Source organism: Mchenga conophoros, linkage group LG12 (genome assembly GCF_057382185.1).
Source record: "Mchenga conophoros isolate Kocher_MC1m ecotype Shallow Benthic linkage group LG12, M_conophoros_male_GT1.1, whole genome shotgun sequence".
Classification (NCBI taxonomy): domain Eukaryota; kingdom Metazoa; phylum Chordata; class Actinopteri; order Cichliformes; family Cichlidae; genus Mchenga; species Mchenga conophoros.
In genome coordinates, this window is record NC_140537.1 from 38,354,543 (window position 1) to 38,374,421 (window position 19,879).

The following is a 19,879-nucleotide window of genomic DNA, read 5'->3' on the forward strand; positions in this document are numbered from 1 at the left end:
ACCCCGGACATTCCAACTAGTGACTTTTATGTCAGAGATATTGCGGGTGTTTAGTTGGTCCATACTTGGAGTTTTCATTCTGTAATATTAAGTTAACAACACGTGATGCTGATGTCAAGTAAACAAAAGTGACAAGTAAACTTTGAATAAAATAAAATAAGATAAGATAAGATAAGATAACCTTTATTAGTCCCACACGTGGGAAATTTGTTTTGTCACAGCAGGAAGTGGACAGTGCAAAAGTTATGAGGCAAAAATTAGAATACAATAAGAATAAATACAGTACACAACTGTACAGAATAGAATAAAATACTATATACAGTAGAATAAAATAAAATAAATATACAATAAGATAAAAATAGAATACAAATACAAATACTATATACAACTGAGTAAAAATACAACGATGACAGAAAGGATTATTGCACTTAGTATTATTGCACATGTATGGATGTGTGTGCTTGATCAGTTAAAGTCTTTATTATGGAGTCTGACAGCAGTGGGGAGGAAAGACCTGCGAAATCTCTCCGTCCCACACCGTGGGTGCCGCAGTCTCCCACTGAAGGAGCTGCTCAGTGCTGTCACAGTCTGCTGCATGGGGTGGGAGATGTTGTCCATCAGGGATGACAGCTTAGCCGCCGTTCTCCTGTCACTCACCACCTCCACTGGGTCCAGAGGGCATCCTAGAACAGAGCTGGCCCTTCGGATCACCCTGTTCAGTCTCTTCCTGTCCCCAGCAGAGATGCTGCCGCCCCAGCAGACCACGCCATAAAATATAGCAGAAGCCACCACAGAGTCATAGAAGGTCTTCAGGAGTGGGCCCTCCACTCCAAACGACCTGAGTCTCCGCAGCAGGTACAGCCTGCTCTGCCCTTTCCTGTAGAGGGCGTCTGAGTTATGAGTCCAGTCCAGTCTATTGTTCAGATGAACACCAAGGTACCTGTAGCTGTCCACAGCCTCAATGTCCATACCCTGGATGTTCAGTGGTTGCAGTGGAGAATGCTTGTGCCTGCGGAAGTCTACCACCAGCTCCTTGGTTTTACTGGCGTTGATCTGGAGGTAGTTCAGCTGGCACCAGTCCACAAAGTCTTGAGTCAGTCCTCTGTACTCCTTGTCGTCCCCATCAGTGATGAGGCCGACTATTGCAGAGTCATCAGAGAACTTCTGCAGGAAGCACTGGGTGGAATTGTGGGAGAAGTCTGCAGTGTAGATGGTGAAGAGGAACGGAGCCAGAACCGTTCCCTGTGGGGCCCCCGTACTGCAGACGACCCTGTCCGACACACAGCCCTGAGTCCTCACATACTGTGGTCGGTCGGTGAGGTAGTCCAGGATCCAGGTAGTGAGGTGATGGTCCACTCCAGAGTTCACCAGCTTGTCCTTCAGAACCGAGGGAAGAATAGTGTTGAAGGCACTGGAGAAATCAAAGAACATGATTCTCACAGTGCTTCCAGCGGTCTCCAGGTGAGCGAGGGAACGATGTAGGAGGTGAATGACGGCATCATCCGCTCCAATGCCAGGCTGGTAGGCAAACTGAAGTGGGTCCAGTGATGAGCTTATTAGGCGCCGAAGCTGAGCCATAGAGAAATAAATAGAGAAAAAAAACCCTGGCATTGACCCATAACACTTAAAGTCCCCCCCCCCCCCTTCCCTTACTCAGAGTAGTAAACTAGGGGCTGTGCTATTCCACTACAAAGGGGAATAGCTGAACTACAAGAACCCAACCCAACTAAGGCAACAGTGGTGTCCGTCAACCATGCATACACCATATTCAAACATAACATAAACATAACAAACCCATATGTGTTAACATATCAGACTAGCCACTAAATTAGAATAATTCCATGGCAGTGTCCTTTTTGTAACTTACAGAATCCCACTTGAAAGGATAAAAGTTAAACCAAAGTAGGTAACATTGTTGTGTTCAAGAGGGAGAAAGAGAGAAAAAGGAAAAACAAACAAACAAAAAATTACGTTTGTAGTGGCGTTATTAAAACGTAATGGAAGAAGCTCTAAAAAAGAAAAAAAATACTTCCTGTGTCCAATAACATGGCAAGTCAATGAGTAGCAAAAAGCCAAATATTATAACTGAGTGAAAATACAGATTTTTACAGCTCGTCTATTAGTTATGAGCAGCTGATTCTGCAGTTCAGGGAGTGAAACGCTCATCGCTACAGTTAGTCCTGTCCAGTGTGTCTACGGTGGAAATCCTTGGCCTCCTTTGGAGATGAAAACAGGCGTATCTTCCCATCGTGGAGGATTCTCATCTTGCATGGATTATATTGAAAACCGCGGAACACTCCTTCGTCGGCAAACACTTTTCTGATCGCGTTGAACTCCGTTCGCTGCTGGATGGTCTCAGCTGAGAAATCTTGGGCAAAAAAGAGTTTGTTTCCGTCGTGCTTGATGTTACTGTGTTTTGTGGAGCGGAAAACAAACTCCCGATCTTGGAAGTTCAGGAATCGGATAAGGACAGCTCTGTGTTGGTTTGGCTTTGGAGGTGCTAGGATGCGGTGAGCCCTCTCAATAACGAACAATCTGTCGGTCTCAAGCCAGCACGGTAACATCTCCCTTATAAACTCCAGCAGTGGCCGCTGACCCTCGGCGCCCTCCCGGAGGCCAAATAGCCGCAGGTTCTTCCTTCGGCCCCGGTTCTCCAGGTCGTCGGTTTTTGCCTCCAGGTAGGATATCCGCTTCATGGCACTGCTGAGATCGGCCACGCTCTTTCCCAGGAGCTCCTCTGCCGACATTATTCTATTTTCAGCTTCCACTAGTCGTGTAGCATTTGCAGCAACATTTTGCTTTACCTCCATCATGTTTGTCTCCAAAGCAGCAACTGGCTTCGTCATTTCGCCCATATGGTTATCTATGCTGTCCAGTTTAGTTCCGAATACACTAAACTCGGAGCGCAATGACCGAAGTTCAGCTAACACCGTGCTAAGGTCACCCATGCTACTAGCGCTAGCAGCTCCCTCGCTGTTTTCAGGCATTGCCAAAATATCGGTTTTAACTGGTTTTTGGGAACCGCGTTTTCGGGGTGAAAATATCACAGCCCTTAAGATTAGTCGTTTTTGACATTTTCCAATAGCAATTAAGTTTCTAGTTTTTGGTTGTTCATGCAGGTTACACGGAGCAACCACTTTATGCTGCCATCTTGATCCGCGGCTCCATAGCACCCCCCATGCACCTCATTTTACTGTGTACAGTGACAATAACATACATCATGAAGTCAGCGAAACTTAATGCAGCTGGACACCGCTGGGTGGCGGAGCTGGCAGATTATCGGTTCACTCTTAAGTACAGGCCAGGGGCAGCGAATCGAGATGTAGATTACTTATCAAGAAGAGGAAAGCCCATTAAAGCCATCATGCAGGAATGCACAGAGGAATGTCAGCAGGATGCCATTGAATGTGTTGGGAAAGCTGTCACCTGTAATGTCAACGCGCTTCCAGAGGGATGCATCATCTCAGAACCATCCATCCATCCGCTTCTCAGGGGGCACTGGAGCCTATCCCATCTGTCATAGGGCAAGAGGCAGGGTACACCCTGGACAGGTCGCCAGTCTGTCACAGGGCCAACACACAGGTACAGACAACCATTCGCGCTCACATTCACTCGCACCTAATGGCAATTTGGATTTTTCCAATTAACCTATCCCCACAAGATGCATGTCTTTGGACAGTGGGAGGAAGCCGGAGTCCCCAGAGGGAACCCACACAAACACGGGGAGAACATGCAAACTCAATGCAGAAAGACCCCGGCCTGATGGTGGAATTGAACTCAGGACCTTCTTGCTGTGCGGCAACAGTGCTAACCACCGTGCCATCTCAGAACCAATTCAGCCATTTGCAGTTGACGACATCAGAGAAGCCCAGGATGCAGACATAGCCATAAACCGAGTTTTGTCCCTGAAAAGAACACACTACCTGAAGCATAAAGAAAAGATGGCGGCGAGTGAGGCAGTTAGGTACCTTCTTCTTCATTTGCAGATTGATGGAGATGGCATTCTGAGGCGTGAGACCACAAGGAGAATGCAGTTAGTTGTTCCTGACTCATTAAAGCCCATGGTCTATAAAAATCTACATGGGGAGATGGGACATTTAGGAGCAGACAGGATGGTTGCTCTCACCAGGGAGCGCTTCTTCTGGCCTAAAATGAGGCAGGAAATGGAGCACTATGCCACTCAGGTGTGTCGCTGTATAAAGATGAAGAAGCCTAACAGAATAACCAGAACACCAATTCAGAGCATTGAAACCTCTGCGCCGTTTGAGATGATATCCATTGACTATCTGCATTTGGACAAGTGCACAGGAGGTGAAGAATACATACTCGTAGTTGTGGATCATTTCACCAAATATGCCCAGGCATAAGCGACAAAGGACAAGTCTGGGAAGTAAGCTCTTTGATAACTTTATCATGCGCTTCGGTTTCCCATCCAAAATACACCGTGACCAGGGGAAAGAATTTGAGAACAATCTTTTCCGCAAGCTTCAAGGCTACTGCGGTATCAGCCATTCTCGTACCTCCCCGTATCACCCACAGGCCAATCCTGCAGAGCGCTTCAATAGGACACTCCTAGGTATGCTCCGGACACTTGATGAATCTCAGAAGTCAAGATGGAAAGACCATTTGAACAAAGTAGTTCATGCCTACAACTCGACTGTGCACGAAGCAACAGGATTTTCTCCATTCTTCCTTCTCTTTGGCCGTGAACCAACCTTGCCTATCGACCTGCTCGTCCCAAAAAGAGAAGAAGAGAAGAGTCAATCACACATTGGCTATGCAGAGAAATGGAGAGGAGTTATGCAAGAGGTCTACGCAATTGCGAGGCAGAACATGAGAAAGATTGCAAGAAGGGGACAGAAAAACTACAATCGACGTGCATGGAGCTCTGTGCTTCAGCCAGGTGACCATGTCTTGGTGAGAAATCTCACACCCAGAGGAGGTCCTGGGAAACTGCGCAGCTATTGGGAGGATATGATTCATGTCATCACCGAGAGGAAAGGTCCTGATAGTCCAGTGTATGTGGTTGAGCCACTGCAGGGGACAGGAAGAAGATGAGTGTTACACCGTAACCTACTGTTGCCGTGTCCTTACCTGGTTGACGAGTCTGGGGTGTGCGAAAGCAGCCTGAAAGAGAAAAGCCATGGAAACAAACAGAGACAGTCAGCAAGAAGACATCATCAGACCAAGCCCGATACTGACCAAACAGACACAGGCAGTTCTAGTGAAGATGACTGTCACATGTGGACAGCACTCAGATATGCCGATCCACCCGTCAACCCAGAAACAGAGGATTTCTGCCCCCGGAGTGACGCACTCGGAGAGAAGTCTGAGCCTGCTTTCAGAGCACAGGGGCATCCTGAAGAGGAACAGGTGGAGGAGAGACGCAGTTTGGAGGAGGAGGTTGAAGCTCCAGCTGTTGGACCCGAGGGTGAGCAGAGTGATGCTGAGACATGGAGGCACAAGCCAAAGAGAATGAGACAGCCCCGGCGTGTCTACACATATGAAAAACTAGGCTAGCCAACCGTCCAGCAATGGAGCACATGCCCTGTCAGTGTGAACATCCATCCATCCATCATTCCTCTGTCCCACCATCATTCATGTATCCTTTACAGTATCAATAGATATAACAGAAAAACACAGAGTCAACTTCACAAGAGAGTTTAATCTAAGCGTAACATTACAGTTGCAGTTCATGTTGATGTGGTATTGACACACAGTTAAAAGAGAAACAGGTACTCTGAGCATTATTACTATAATAAATAGAGGGAAGGTTTATCATTCTAGCGTCAAAGAGTTAAGACAGTAGTGGGTACAATACAGGTTTAATGAACTCATGGTTTTGAAGTGTGTAATCACATGATGTTGGGGTGTAAATGGTATTCTCCTTGTCCCACTGCGAAGATTCGGCAGGCCCACCAATACTTCGAGGGATAACCCACCCTTCAGTACAAAAGGACTATGAACATTTAGTTTTGTATCGTGACCATGAGAGACTTGTCCTGAGATACTAAGAGATGGTATAACCTCTCTCCCAGGAATGTGTAATATGTGTGGAAATACTTGTTTGCTCGCTCATCTTCGGTTAAATGTTCTATTTTTGGTAAAATGTCAAAGATTAGAAAGAAAATGTGTGGCAACATTTTTCTTTTGTGGGGGAGGGTGTTGCGCTCTAAAAGTAGTTATAAAACTTACATTTTTCTGAATCGTTGGGAAAATCTTTAAAGACTATTCTTATTTAATTGTGTTTTGTTTTTGGACACATTTCTAGTTAACTTTTGTAGTTTACTGGCTCCAGGAGGTCAGAGTTCAGACGTGTGATGTCATCAGTAAGCGCAGAAGAAAAAACAGTGTCTGAGACGTGAGAGAGCGATGTTTTGCTGATGATAGGCTATGCTGCCTGTAAACTCCAAACCTGAACTGAGGAGAATAAAGTTGCAAAAAACAGGAGAGTGGAGTCATGTCTCTCTGAGGGTGCAACACAGGCATGCACTCAAAGACTAACCCTAAACTGGAAGACTGACGTGGAGTCTCACGCAGTGATCCCGCGCCGGTGGAGGCTTCACCACACCATTAAGTAGCTCCCTCCGCTGACGCTGATCCGCTGCAGGTGTGTGGCATCCTCCTTGGGCGTGGCCAATCATCCACAGGCCTGACGGTGCTGTAGCCCGGCCTCCTGGCCACAGCCACAACCACACACACACCCACACCCACACACATACACATACATAGACACATGGAACAAAACCCCAGACAGCAGAACAGAGCACCCACCAAATAATACCAATAATAATAATAATAGCGATAATAGTCCACACTTCTCACGGACCCCGAGTCCCCAGAGCTGGGTCCGTGACAGTGACACGCCGGCATGTCTATATCCCTGCAACATCTGTCGGACGGACGGTCGGTCAGTATGAGTGAGCATGAATGTGGGTAACTGTGCTCACCTCCACCCAGAAGTGGGCGTAGCTGCCCAGGGCTGGTGCTGGCACACCTGTTCCTCACCTGCAGATCTTTGCCCAGCTGAGGATAGCTGCAGACCACAGGGAGAAGGCTGGTCCACCGACGGCCTGCTCAGATGTTAGCTATTGGCTTACACTGAACCCAAATGAAACCTCACAGCGCTGTTTCACACTGTGAAGACGGCATCAGCCAGACATTCAGCACGCATTAGGCGCTGAAAGCTTCACTACAGCAAGCCTGCACGCTGTACCCCCGTGGGTCACGCCCACCGCCAAATGTCACGGCGTGTGACCGAGACACGCCGACCAGTGTGACAAAACCGCAGCGAGAACACACGGCTCTTTAAAAGGTGATGACCAGACAACAAGGCCTCACAGAAACAGATATACAATCTACACACACACACAAAATGTGTTGTGAAGTTCATGGCATCATTGTAAAAGCAGATCACTTTCTGCTTGTGCACACACAGCATTCCTTCAAGGGATATATCTGTCTGCCACACACACAGACACACACACACACGCACATACAGACACACACACACACACATACAGACACACACGCACATACAGACACACACACACACGCACATACAGACACACACGCACATACAGACACACACGCACACACATACAGACACACACACACACACACATACAGACACACACACACACACATACAGACACACACACACACGCACATACAGACACACACGCACATACAGACACACACACACACACACATACAGACACACACACAGACACACACGCACATACAGACACACACACACACACACACGCACATACAGACACACACGCACATACAGACACACACACAGACACACACACACATACAGACACACACACACACACACACGCACATACAGACACACACGCACATACAGACACACACACACACACACATACAGACACACACACACACACACACACACATACAGACACACACACACACACATACAGACACACACACACACACACACGCACATACAGACACACACGCACATACAGACACACACACACACGCACATACAGACACACACACACACACATACAGACACACACACACACACACACACATACAGACACACACACACACATACAGACACACACACACACACATACAGACACACACACACACACACACACACATACAGACACACACACACACACACACACATACAGACACACACACACACATACAGACACACACGCACATACAGACACACACACACACACATACAGACACACACGCACATACAGACACACACACACACACATACAGACACACACGCACATACAGACACACACACACACACATACAGACACACACACACAGAGTTGTGAATTGTGCATGACATCATTATAAACACAGATCACTTCCAGGCTCGGTTTTCTTCCACTGAGTGAGTTGCTGTTCCAGCACACACCCTGTCATGTTTCCATCCACCCAGAGGACGTTAAATCCACTCACATTCATCCGTTGCACCCAGAAAAGTGTAACTACATCTGCTGCCTCATTAACTCCTGCCCCACCCTAAACCTGAGCTCGGCTGCAGTCAGCTCACAGTTAATGTCCTGAAATGGATAAAACCTCAGTGTGGTTCAGTGCGGACAGGTGATGACAGGTCTGCAGGCCGCGTGCTGTCTGCAGCTTGTTTTGTGGTTTGGGTGAAGTTTAACAAGCTTTGCCTCCTTCCAGGATTTACTTTGGACCCGACTCTATCACCTGTCACTCCACTCAGTGTCACATCACAATGTGTTGTTGCTGGACAACAGAGCAAAATGAGTCAATTTTATAATTAAGGCTCTAACAATGGGCCATTCCCCTTCTGTTGGCCAGAGTCATGTGACTCTCTGGCTTTCTTTTGCAGCCACAAAAATGAGCAAAGTCAATGTGAGGTGATGGAGCGAGGTGCATGCAGGTCCTCCACACTTGAGTTCCTTCATTTTGTTTACAGCACTTTTATTCTTACTTTTTCAGTCTCTGATAGTGCTGAAACCTGCAGCAGTGAGTCAGTCCCCACAGCCGTTTACAGCCTGTGTTTGTGCTGTTGGAGCCTTTTGGAGCGTTTTTAATGACATCACATGACCAATAATGTGACTGCTGTGAGGTCACTGTGCTGACAGGCAGAATCAGCTTCACTGAGTGAAACTGGGATGTTATTTGAGTGTTACTAACAGTGTGGGGCGTGAGAGGCTACATGGATGACCAGCTGTTCATTGTAAAAGTACCATGTTTTTACCATGGACCCATTTAGCTACGCTAACCCTGGGCTGCTGATTGATGTTAATACCAACATAAGTGGGCTCTCATGCATGTTGACATTGCTGCAAACACACTGAACATGTAGAGATAATTAAGCCTGCCCAGTCCAGGAATTAACTCATGGAACAGTTAGACATTACAAACCAGCAGCGTATAATCATCATAACGAAGACTTTGTTTATTCGACTGCTGAACTATATCACAGTATTTGTCCCCCATTTGTCCTTCAGCTCTTAAACTAATGATTTTGGAAAAACCCAAATATGATGCAAGGACCCAGGAATGCATTATGTCAGTGTAAGGCCTCACAATGATATAAATACAGACACATGTGTGTGTGTGTGTGTGTGTGTTTAACACCCTGCAGCAGCATCGCATCACGCCCCGAGAGGGCTGAAATGTCAAACATGTGTTAACACCCAACTGTCTCTCTCACACACACACAGATACATACACACACACACACACACACACACACATGTGCACAGATACACACACACACACACACACACACACACACACGTGCACAGACACACACACACACACACACACACACACGTGCACAGATACACACACACACACACACACGTGCACAGACACACACACAGATACACACACACTGATGTTTTGTCAGCATCGTAAAGGATTTACAGAAATCAAATCAGATGATGTGTGTGTGTGTGTGTGGGGGGGTGTTATTACATAAAGGGTGTGACGGACGGCTCGTGTGTGTCCTGTGCAGAGGTGTGGGGGGAGAGACAGTGTTTGTCTGAAGCACCGTGAGCTCCGATCAAAGGTTTGTTCCATTTGCTTTAGTTCTTCTCAGCTTTAAACTTTCAGTAAAAATGCTTCAAAATTTTTATATTTTAAATTTTTAAGGTTTGAATTTGTAACCTTCAGTCCAGGAAAGAGTTTGTCTTTAGTTTTTAGTCCTGTTTAACTTCTGTTTGTGGTCAGGGAGGAAATACAGTTTTAAAAGTTTCAGCGTCTCGATAGATTAAAACTTGTTTGCTGCTCGGAAAGAGGAAACAGGGAGCAACTTCACAGTACTGACAATTTCTAGAGCCAAAACTTATTGATATTTCTGATTTTTGTCTATAATCTAATGTAATTGATGATGCAATGGTTGTTTTATTTTATATAAACTGCAGCTTGCTGTTTCTACAACACAACAAATTAACAAATTTCCCACACGCGGGACTAGTAAAGGTTATCTTATCTTATCTAACAATAACAACAAATGTGGTTGTTTGCTTTACCAGATTTTAACATAATGTGATTTTAAGAAATAGTTTGTCTGGTTTTGACGTCTTTTTATTTATCTAAAAAATTTGAAACTACTCCATTAGAGCAGCCAAAGAGGATACACAATGTTAGCTTACTCAAGGCTGCAGATCCTCTGCTTTATCCTGACTAATGTGCATATTTAGAGGCCCTTGTTCAGGTGTACACCACCTCTTGCCCTATGACAGCTGGGACAGGCTGGATGGATGTTATAATGCTACAGGGTTCATTAGCAGATGGATGACATCATAGCTGTTATGCTCACCTTACATACACACTGTGGGTGAAGCTCAGATTCAATTCAATTCAATTTTATTTACACAGCACCAAATCACAACAACAGTCACCTCAAGGTGCTTTATATTGTGAGGTAGACCCTACAATCATACATACAGAGAAAAACCCAACAATCATATGACCCCCTATGAGCAGCACTTTGGCGACAGTGGGAAGGAAAAACTCCCTTTTAACAGGAAGAAACCTCCGGCAGCACCAGGCTCAGGGAGGGGCGGGGCCATCTGCTGTGATTGGTTGGGGTGAGAGAAGGAAGACAGGATAAAGACATGCTGTGGAAGAGAGACAGAGGTTAATAACAGATATGATTCAATGCAGAGAGGTCTGTTAATACATAGTGAGTGAGAAACGTGACTGGAAAGGAAAAACTCAATGCATCATGGGAATCCCCCGGCAGCCTACGTCTATTGCAGCATAACTAAGGGAGGATTCAGGGTCACCTGGTCCAGCCCTAACTATATGCTTTAGCAAAAAGGAAAGTTTGAAGCCTAATCTTGAAAGTAGAGATAGTGTCTGTCTCCTGAATCCAAACTGGAAGCTGGTTCCACAGAAGAGGGGCCTGAAAACTGAAGGCTCTGCCTCCCATTCTACTTTTAAATACTCTAGGAACAACAAGTAGGCCTGCAGAGCGAGAGCGAAGTGCTCTAATAGGGTGATATGGTACTACAAGGTCATTAAGATAAGATGGGGCCTGATTATTTAAGACCTTGTATGTGAGGAGCAGATTGAAACATGGTGAGATTAAAAGCTCCACCCTGACCGAGGAGAAGCAGGAGCTCATGCTCCATCCTGTGGGTTTGAAGGACTCACACTGCAGCAGGATAATGAACCCAAATACACCAAAGAAGACCGCAGAGTGCTGACATCATGGACCGAGTGGAAGAAGGGGTTAAAGGTCAACTATGTGCAGCGATGTGTTTCTATGGAGGTCAGAGGTCAGGCTGTTGACAGCGTGTGTGCTCCTGTCGTGCTGTTACAGATGAACCTGGCTCTGGTCCATGACAGAGAGCTCATTAAGACGTTCTGGGAGAGGAGGATCGAGACTCAGACTCAGCAAGCTGACAGCGAGGAGCAGAGGATGAGCCAGAGCGCACTCAAAAAGTGAGTGACGTCCTTCGGCCCAGCGGTCAACGCATAACATGTTTCTATAAAACTTCATGATGTGAGGCTCTGGTTAGCATTTAGTCAAAAACTGTGTCTAACCCAAGTTTAGTCATCTTCTTCTTCTTCAGTTTACTTTTAGTTTTGTAGTGTTGTATTGAAGGTCACACCTGTCTCCATCTTTGCGTACAGCTTCTTTTCTGTCATGAGGCTGGCAGAAAGGTTAAACATATCCAGACTTTCTTTGTGTTAGCTGGCTAAACGCAGTCAGCGATAATGGATATCACTCAGTGATGGTTGTCAGCGTTCCCTCTAAAGTACATGTGAGCTGCTAAACCGAGAGACAAACTGTGTCCAGGCTGTCCTGGGTCTGCCCGGCTCTCCTACTCATCAGTCAGTTATTTAATCAAGACGACAAAGGAGGCAAAGTGAGCTGAGACAGAGAGGGGCAGTTTGTTTTCCTCGCCAAAGAGACAACTGCAGGTCCGCTTGTGTTCAGATCTGAGCGGCTGATGGAAATAACTCCAGACTATGGTGATGTTTATGCACTGACTGCACAGTCAGGTCACAGTATGATGGACAGGCTTTCATCAGCTTGAGTTTGAGCTGATGGGTGAAACGTTGTGAGGGACCAGCGAGCGCTCGCTGCACGTGTTTTACTGCAGAGAAAAGTGAGACGCTTCAGCTGCTTGTTCCACCTGAGCACACGGACTGGCGTCCTCACGGGTTTCAGTTACTGTTATTCTGGTGGAAAGGTTTTTGGACTCTTCTGTTTTATTTGTAATGTCACTGATCTTCAGTCTAAACGGTTTCGTTTTCATGGTTCGTTCCACTCTCAGCTTTAATTTCTTGCATTTTATTTGTCTCTGTGTGATTCGCTGATTATTCTGTGGTCTGGTTACCTGTCAGCACTCAGCCTGTCCTTTGTTCTCTGGGTGTAACTGGGTTTTATGGGACAGCTGGAGCTCCCTGCCCACTGAATGCTCTGCTGTCCTCAGACACACCCTGATAAACGTGCTGTTTGTAATTCACACACTGCGTCTCTCGTGGAGGCTTAAATTACAAACGCTTTCTTTCATCTGTTGAGGTCTTTGAGCCAGACGTCCGTTACCAAACTGAGCATGAATGCGGTTTCATTCGGTGAAGCCATGTGACCTTGTGGCAAATAGACGCATCTAAAAACAGATCCTCTCATTACAAACGGCCTCGTCTCTCGGCGAGCTGCAGGACATACCAACACAAACACACGAGCCTCTAACACCGTCTGGCTGCTAAAGGTGTCAGAGACGATGAGCACTAATGAGCGGAAACATGACCTCGCCTCACCGGCTCTGAAGGAAGCAAAGGAAACAGGACGATGGCGGGCTGGAGTCTTCAAACCAACCGAGAGAGAGACAAGTTGTCTCCAGGCTGTCCTGGGTCTGCCCGGGTGTCCTTCTGATCAGTCCGTTGTTTAATCAAGACAACAAAGTGAGCTGAGACGGTGAGGGGCCGGAAAGCAAAATCCTCCATCGAACAAGAATCAGCACGGCTAACATCCTGCACAGCTCACACACAGGTGTGACACAAACTGGGAGCAGGTTCAAAACAGGAAGCGACTAACACAACACACCTGGTGGAAGGAGGTAAGAGTGAGCACGGTGACTCAGACTCAGCGATAGGGATGGGTATTGATAAGATTTTAACGATTCCGATTCCATTTTCGATTCTGTTTAACGATTCGATTCTCTTATCGATTCTTTTTTTTAAAAAAAGGAGAACACTAAGGTTGATTAGCTTAGAACTTTGTTTTATTTCTTCTCTTTGAACAAGACAGACATTTAGGAGTAACATGGCCTTACAAACCCAACAGTGAGATCTTAAGAGATCCAGCCTACGGCTCTTCAATGGGGTGTCACAGGGTCCCCAGGAAAAACATTGTAAATGTAAAATAATAAAATAAATATTCTTCTGTAGCAATAACAAAGTATACCATAAATTATTCAGTAGCAATTACACAAGAATATCCAGTAATGTCCCTGCCTACAATTAAACACATTCACTTACTGAAAATCATCTGCTGTGGCAAATGGGTGCAAGCCTTTGACCACAAACTGAGTCACTGCTCGGTGACATTCGTCTATCCTGCCTGAAAGGAAACGCTACCGCTGCTGCTAGGTTGAGCTTCGCGACATTCATTTAAGGTCATCGTGTGTTTTGTGAGCAAATGCTTTTGCATGTTCATAGTGTTTCCTCCCTTTGATGAAATCTCTACTTTGCAAGTATTGCAAGTTGCCCTGTTGTCATCCTTTCTCATAAAGTGTAACCAAACTTTTGAGCGTTTGTGCCGCTCAGGCGCCGTGTTTCCTACTGGGTAAAAGACGCTACTCAACGTGATGACGTCATTCGGGGCGACTGGAATCGATAAGGGAATCGTTTATAAAAGTGGCAAACGATTCCAAGGAATTGAAACAGTGGGAACCGGTTCTCAACAAGAACCAGTTTTCGATACCCATCCCTACTCAGCGAGAAGGTCAGAACAGGTCAGTGCTGCCACTGATGGAGGAGCCTCCTGCCCCGGTCCTGCTGCTCTTTTGATTTATCTTATATCCTCTTATTAAACTTGATCTCCTAAAGTTACATCAGCTATTAGCCCTATCCGCCTTAACCCCTCTCACTCATCTTCCTCCCCCCTTAACCTCAGTTCATCTCACGTAATCCCTCTGCTATCCATTACCCTGTATCCTAATCCCCTACCTATCACTACCGTGTATCTCCTAATCCTTCGGCTATCTATTACCATGCACCCCCCGACTCCACAGCTATCTGGCTCCCCGCTGCCTCTAACCCCGACTCTAGTCCGCGCTAATTGTGTACGTTATGTGTGATCTGAGCAGGGGCTGGAAAAATGTGCTGCGAAGCACCGAGGTGATAATCTCGGAGCGATGAGTGACGGAGGCCGGCCGCGAGCACAGACACAGCAGCTGAATTTAGAAGATATTCTGATATTAATAATCATCTAACGGATGCTTCGGTCTGTGCGTCTGCGTCGCTGAAGCCAAAACTAATTTTGTTTCATGAAAGGACATCGACGTGAAGCTCAGCACGCTCAGTTTCTGCTTTTCTCAATGAGCTGCAGCGAGTCCATCAGTGAGGATCTGTGGGGGCTTTTCTCTGCTGACGTGTCCACAGTGTGAGGCCAGAGTGTCCTGATATTAGTGTTAGCTCCACAGCTCCATGGAGCATAAAAATACATATGAGTGCATAATTACAAGAGCTAAACTTATCTATAATTAAATCAAGTTATATTGTTCCTCCACACTCGTTTAATAGATTCATTTATTTTCAAAACATCTGCATTTAAAAAAACATTCATTCATGAAAACTGAAAGAAAACTTGGATCAGATTAAACACAGTGATGAGCCATGAACCCGTGACATCATCACAGCTCCTCCACAGCTTCAGGAGCTCAGATATAAGGCGGCACCTCTTTAGACGGTGCTCCTCCACCCCTCGCCTGCAGCTCAAACACCAAACAAGTAAAACTAAATTTAAAGTTCAGGTAGAAGCTGAGGAGTCGAAGCGTTAGCAGGAGGAGAGGTTGTAACAGTAAAACACACAGAGGTCATCGCAGGCGTGGACGTGCTGGACTAGCACAGGAGAGCAGAGCTCTCGTTCATGGAAGGGTATTTCAGTGCCGAAGAACTTTTATCCAAACCTTCACACTCACGCTCTGATGGAGGCACCTGAGGGTGGAGTGTTTGCCCAAGGACACTTCAACATGCAGCTGGAGGATCCAGGGACTGAACCACAAACCCTGTGGTTAGTAGACCCACTGCAGTGGGAGCAGAAGCTGCAGAAATGGGAGGAGTTACAGACGCTGTGGTAGTGTTTAGGTCTAAGTCTAAGCAGAGGGTGTAGCAGTAGTAGAGGAGCCTGAATGGCCACAGTCATAGCAGCAGATGTTGTAGAAGAAGCAGCTCATCAACAGCACAGGAAGTGGCTGCAGTCATATTAATTATATTTAGCAGAGGAGGAGAAAAATGCTGAACGTGACTCTCTGGCTTCTCTAAATCATTTCGTTTTGTTCCTGATCAGCTGACAGGTTAGCTTCATCCTGCAGGTCCTCGCTGCAGATCCCAGACCTTAGCCTGGCTGATTATAATTTAGCTGCACCTCTGCACCGCCTCCTGCACCGCTGCGTCACACTGGTGATTCAGGACCCACAACTTTGAGGTTCGTGGTGATCTCAGAGTGAAGCACATGCAAACAGCCGGTGCAGAACAAGAGGTGCACCAGGAGACGACCTGAAGAGGACATCTGCCAATCATAGTGAGACACTCAGTGATGTCACTGTGGTGCAGTACTGAGCCTGGAGCAATGACCCCACATGTTTTGGTGAAAATGTGTGAAACTGGTTCTGGATGAGTCGCTGGCACTTCTGTGGATAAGAGACGTCATAGTGGCGGTGCTCAGCACGCTGAAAGGAGAAATGCTAACCTAAACCAGTGAGCCGGGCTGGACTTGAATCACTCTGATGCTGCTTCAGCAACACCTTTGTGTCAGATGAAGGTCTTAAAGCGTTGGTCAAGTCAAGTATTTATTTATTGTCATTGTCAAGAACAATGAAATTGCGTTTGGGGCTTCCATACAACCCGTAAAAAAATCTGCTCCTGGTGCAGAGGAGCGAGATGCCTACCTGTCCGTCTGTCTGCCTCGGCTGACATCAGGAAGATTATCAGGACAAATGGAATAATCCGAAAAACTTGACAGGAAGGCGACAAAGAGCTGGTGAGGACAGCTGATGGCGAGGGTTGGGTTACACTCAAACATGTGACGCCTCACAGACGAACGTCTGTTATTTCTTTGCCTTTGTGTCCTGGAGTCGCTTCCTGTCTGCCGCACGTTTGTGCACCTGTGGTTGTGAAGCCTTTCAGTGACATAACGTACACCCTGACCCCTCAAACAGCCTCTGTCCTCAGGTGTGTCCCAAAGGAAGGACCAGAAAAAAGTTTGGACTGGCAGGCTGGCAACTTGTGATGATTTGACCTCTCCACCATCTTTAAGGAGAAACGCCTTCTTCCTACAGACAGCAGCCAATAACATCCCATCAGTGACATCAGCAGCCAATAACATCCGGTCAGAGAGTTGAATCGGACGCGGTGCAGCTCAGTTTCTTTGGCACAGAGCAGTGTTCCAGTAGTTTCTGTCAATAAAGATGAAAACTGCAGCACAGAGAATGAAAACAGATGCAGAAGCAACAAAACCTGAGCAGAAATACTGTTTGAACTTATTTAGATGAAACCTTCAGAGGTCCTTCAGGTGAAATCGTATCTGTGAGCACTGTAAGGGAAGTCAAGTACTGAGACTGAAGGTGAAGGATTTGTCTGTGACGTGCAGCCAAACAGAAGAAGAAGAAAGCAGCACGAGGTGTTCTTTCTTCATCGAGCCTCACAGAGACAGGCGAGCACGCTCGTGGGTGTTGGTGAAATAAAAGCGCTGATGCGACAGCGATAACGCCGCAGCTGTCACCAGGACACCAGATCTGCTGCAGACTCAGAGCTCATTAAGCTCTGAAGCTCTGACCTCAGCACTGCTGCACGCCACCGACCACCTCCAGGCATCGCTGTTACGATCAGATCCTCTTAAAATACTGTTAATGAATATGATGACGCTCACCCTGACACGGTAGCTTTAAGGCCGGAACCATAAGAACGAAAACCGAAAGCTGAAGCAGGTGGTTTATAAAAGGTCACAAACCTGCGTGACCTTTGTAGGTCTGCAGAACCACTGCTGAGCACGTGCAGTGTGTGTAACAGCAAGATGGGGGTGGAGTTTGACTACATGGTGTCATGTGATGCGCTGGCATGATGTAATGTAACCGTCCTTCCTGTGTGTTTCAGGCTGAGGGGGGAGTGGCTGGTCCGTCTGGAGAACCGAACCAAACACCTGAAGAACCTCAATGACAACTACATGAGGAAGATGAAGATGGAGCCGTCAGCTGACCAGACCTGAGCCCCCGATAACTCGCCGTAGAGCTGCTGAGCCAACAACCGCGTCTCCTCCTGCTGCTGTGTGAGAGAAATAAAGAGCTGGAAAATAGACACGTCTGTGATTCATTCAGAGTCAGAGTTTGAACGTTCTGTTTTATTTCCTGCATCTCAAACACATCAGTGCATCAGAGCCAGCAGTGTCAGGCTGTGCTGATTCTGCAGCAGGTGTAAAGATCACTGAGACTCACTCTGAAGCCTCTGACCGCCAACATGGCGCCATCTGCTGGACAAACAGGAACAAACCTCGAGGAGGGGCTGAACGTTCAGTCCAGTAAAGGTGGGAACATGAAGGAGTTTCCGAAGCCGGCCACATGCAGCGTGTGAACCAATAAATAATCTATAAGTGACCATTAGTGACAAAACCATCAGTCCCCTTCAACACCAGCAAACAGCAGAGCTGGGTCAGTGTTTGGAACGTAACTGAAATAAAAACAACTATTAAATATTTTAAATTCACTCTTCAGTCATTTCAAGTTTTCTCACAGCAGCTTCACAAATACAAACTTTTTAAGTTTTCAGTTGTTTTTCTACAGAAGCATAAAAAAGTTAATTTTATGAATTATTCTCTGCAGAATTTAAGACTTTGGCCACCAGGGGGCGTTGTTTCTGTTTAACATATGTTTAGGAAGTCATAGTGACTTTTTCCCCACCAGTGTTTTTTTCTTTATTTTGGAAACTTTAGACTTATTTATAAACACATATATTTAAAAATAATGACAATAATAATTTCTGCTTTTTTCTCTTTCCAGCAGTGCAGCATGCAGGGGGGGCTTTAAGGGGGCCCCAGCTGTACCACACAGCTTTAGTTATTAAATACGTCGCACATGTAGATAATGATATGAACATACTCATGAACGACGTTATTATAGAATAATCCAACCCAGCTGTGAAGTGATTTTGATTTGATTTGATATACCTTTATTAGTCCCACAAGGGGAAATTTCATAAGGCTGCCGACCTATTGCCCTCCGACCATACATACATTACACAAACATCACATGGGGAAGACAGGACAGAGAGGTATAACAATGGAAAAAGCACCAGATGAGGAAAGATAAGGAGAAAAAAATATGTGTGTATGTTGTGGTTTTGTTTTTATTTATTTATTTAATTTTATTATTTATTTATTTATTTATTTATTTATTTTTGCTCACGGTGCATCGTGTAAAACTGGTTAAAACCAATAAATAAATGTTTAAAAAAAAGAAAAAAAATAACTCCCCCCAGACTGAGCTCCAACAGGGAGATCAGTTTGAGAACAGAAAAAACACCTCTGCACATGAAAAAACTCTTAATACACCAAAGAAACACATGACAAGCAACAGGGGGGGTAAAGGTGAGAGACCGCCGACTTAGACAGCACATCCGGGCCTGCGTGCGCTGGTCTCCTTGATCCCCGTCAGCATCGGAAGGGAATAAGCGTCGAAGGCGTTTGGAAAGGGAGGGGGGATGAGTGTGTGCATATCAGTGTATATGTCTGTGTGTGCGTGTCCATAGTTCAGCTGAGACAGTGTCCTCCTCCCTGCCAGGCTAAGTAAACAGTCTTCCAGCCAACCCAGGTGGCCTTACATGGAATGGGAAGAACAGACTCAACACAGTCGTTATCAGGGAGTTGTTGTTCAGCTCCAGCCTTGAGACCGCCGCTGGCGCCAAAGGGGTCTCCGCATGAAGTGATGGTGCTTTTTACTTTAGTGCGAACAACTCATATGAATTTCAAAGCAGTTGTACAGTCCAACGCTGGTCTCTCAATCTCCCGTTGGAGAGCCGCGAGCTTCGCCATACTTGCGTTCTGTGATGTTGTCATTCTTGTCCTCAAGGAGCCGATTCTGCTCTTGCTCTTGACGAAGGCGGTCGCACTTTTCTCCTCTCCTCCTCCTCTCCCTTATCTTCCCTGCTTAGCCTCTTGTGTCCT

At 46.2% G+C, this 19,879-nt stretch overlaps 1 protein-coding gene across 1 annotated transcript; it reads left to right on the top strand.

Annotated features, from left to right (window-relative positions):
* Nucleotides 1-9,949: 9,949 nt before the first annotated feature.
* On the top strand, nucleotides 9,950-18,018 carry LOC146563316 (protein FAM240B). The gene is made up of 3 exons (XM_085293206.1): nucleotides 9,950-10,051; nucleotides 11,813-11,934; nucleotides 17,818-18,018. Exons 2-3 carry the CDS (start codon nucleotides 11,813-11,815, stop codon nucleotides 17,927-17,929), a joined length of 234 nt encoding a protein of 77 aa, XP_085149332.1. The 5' UTR covers nucleotides 9,950-10,051; the 3' UTR covers nucleotides 17,930-18,018.
* Nucleotides 18,019-19,879: the final 1,861 nt, after the last annotated feature.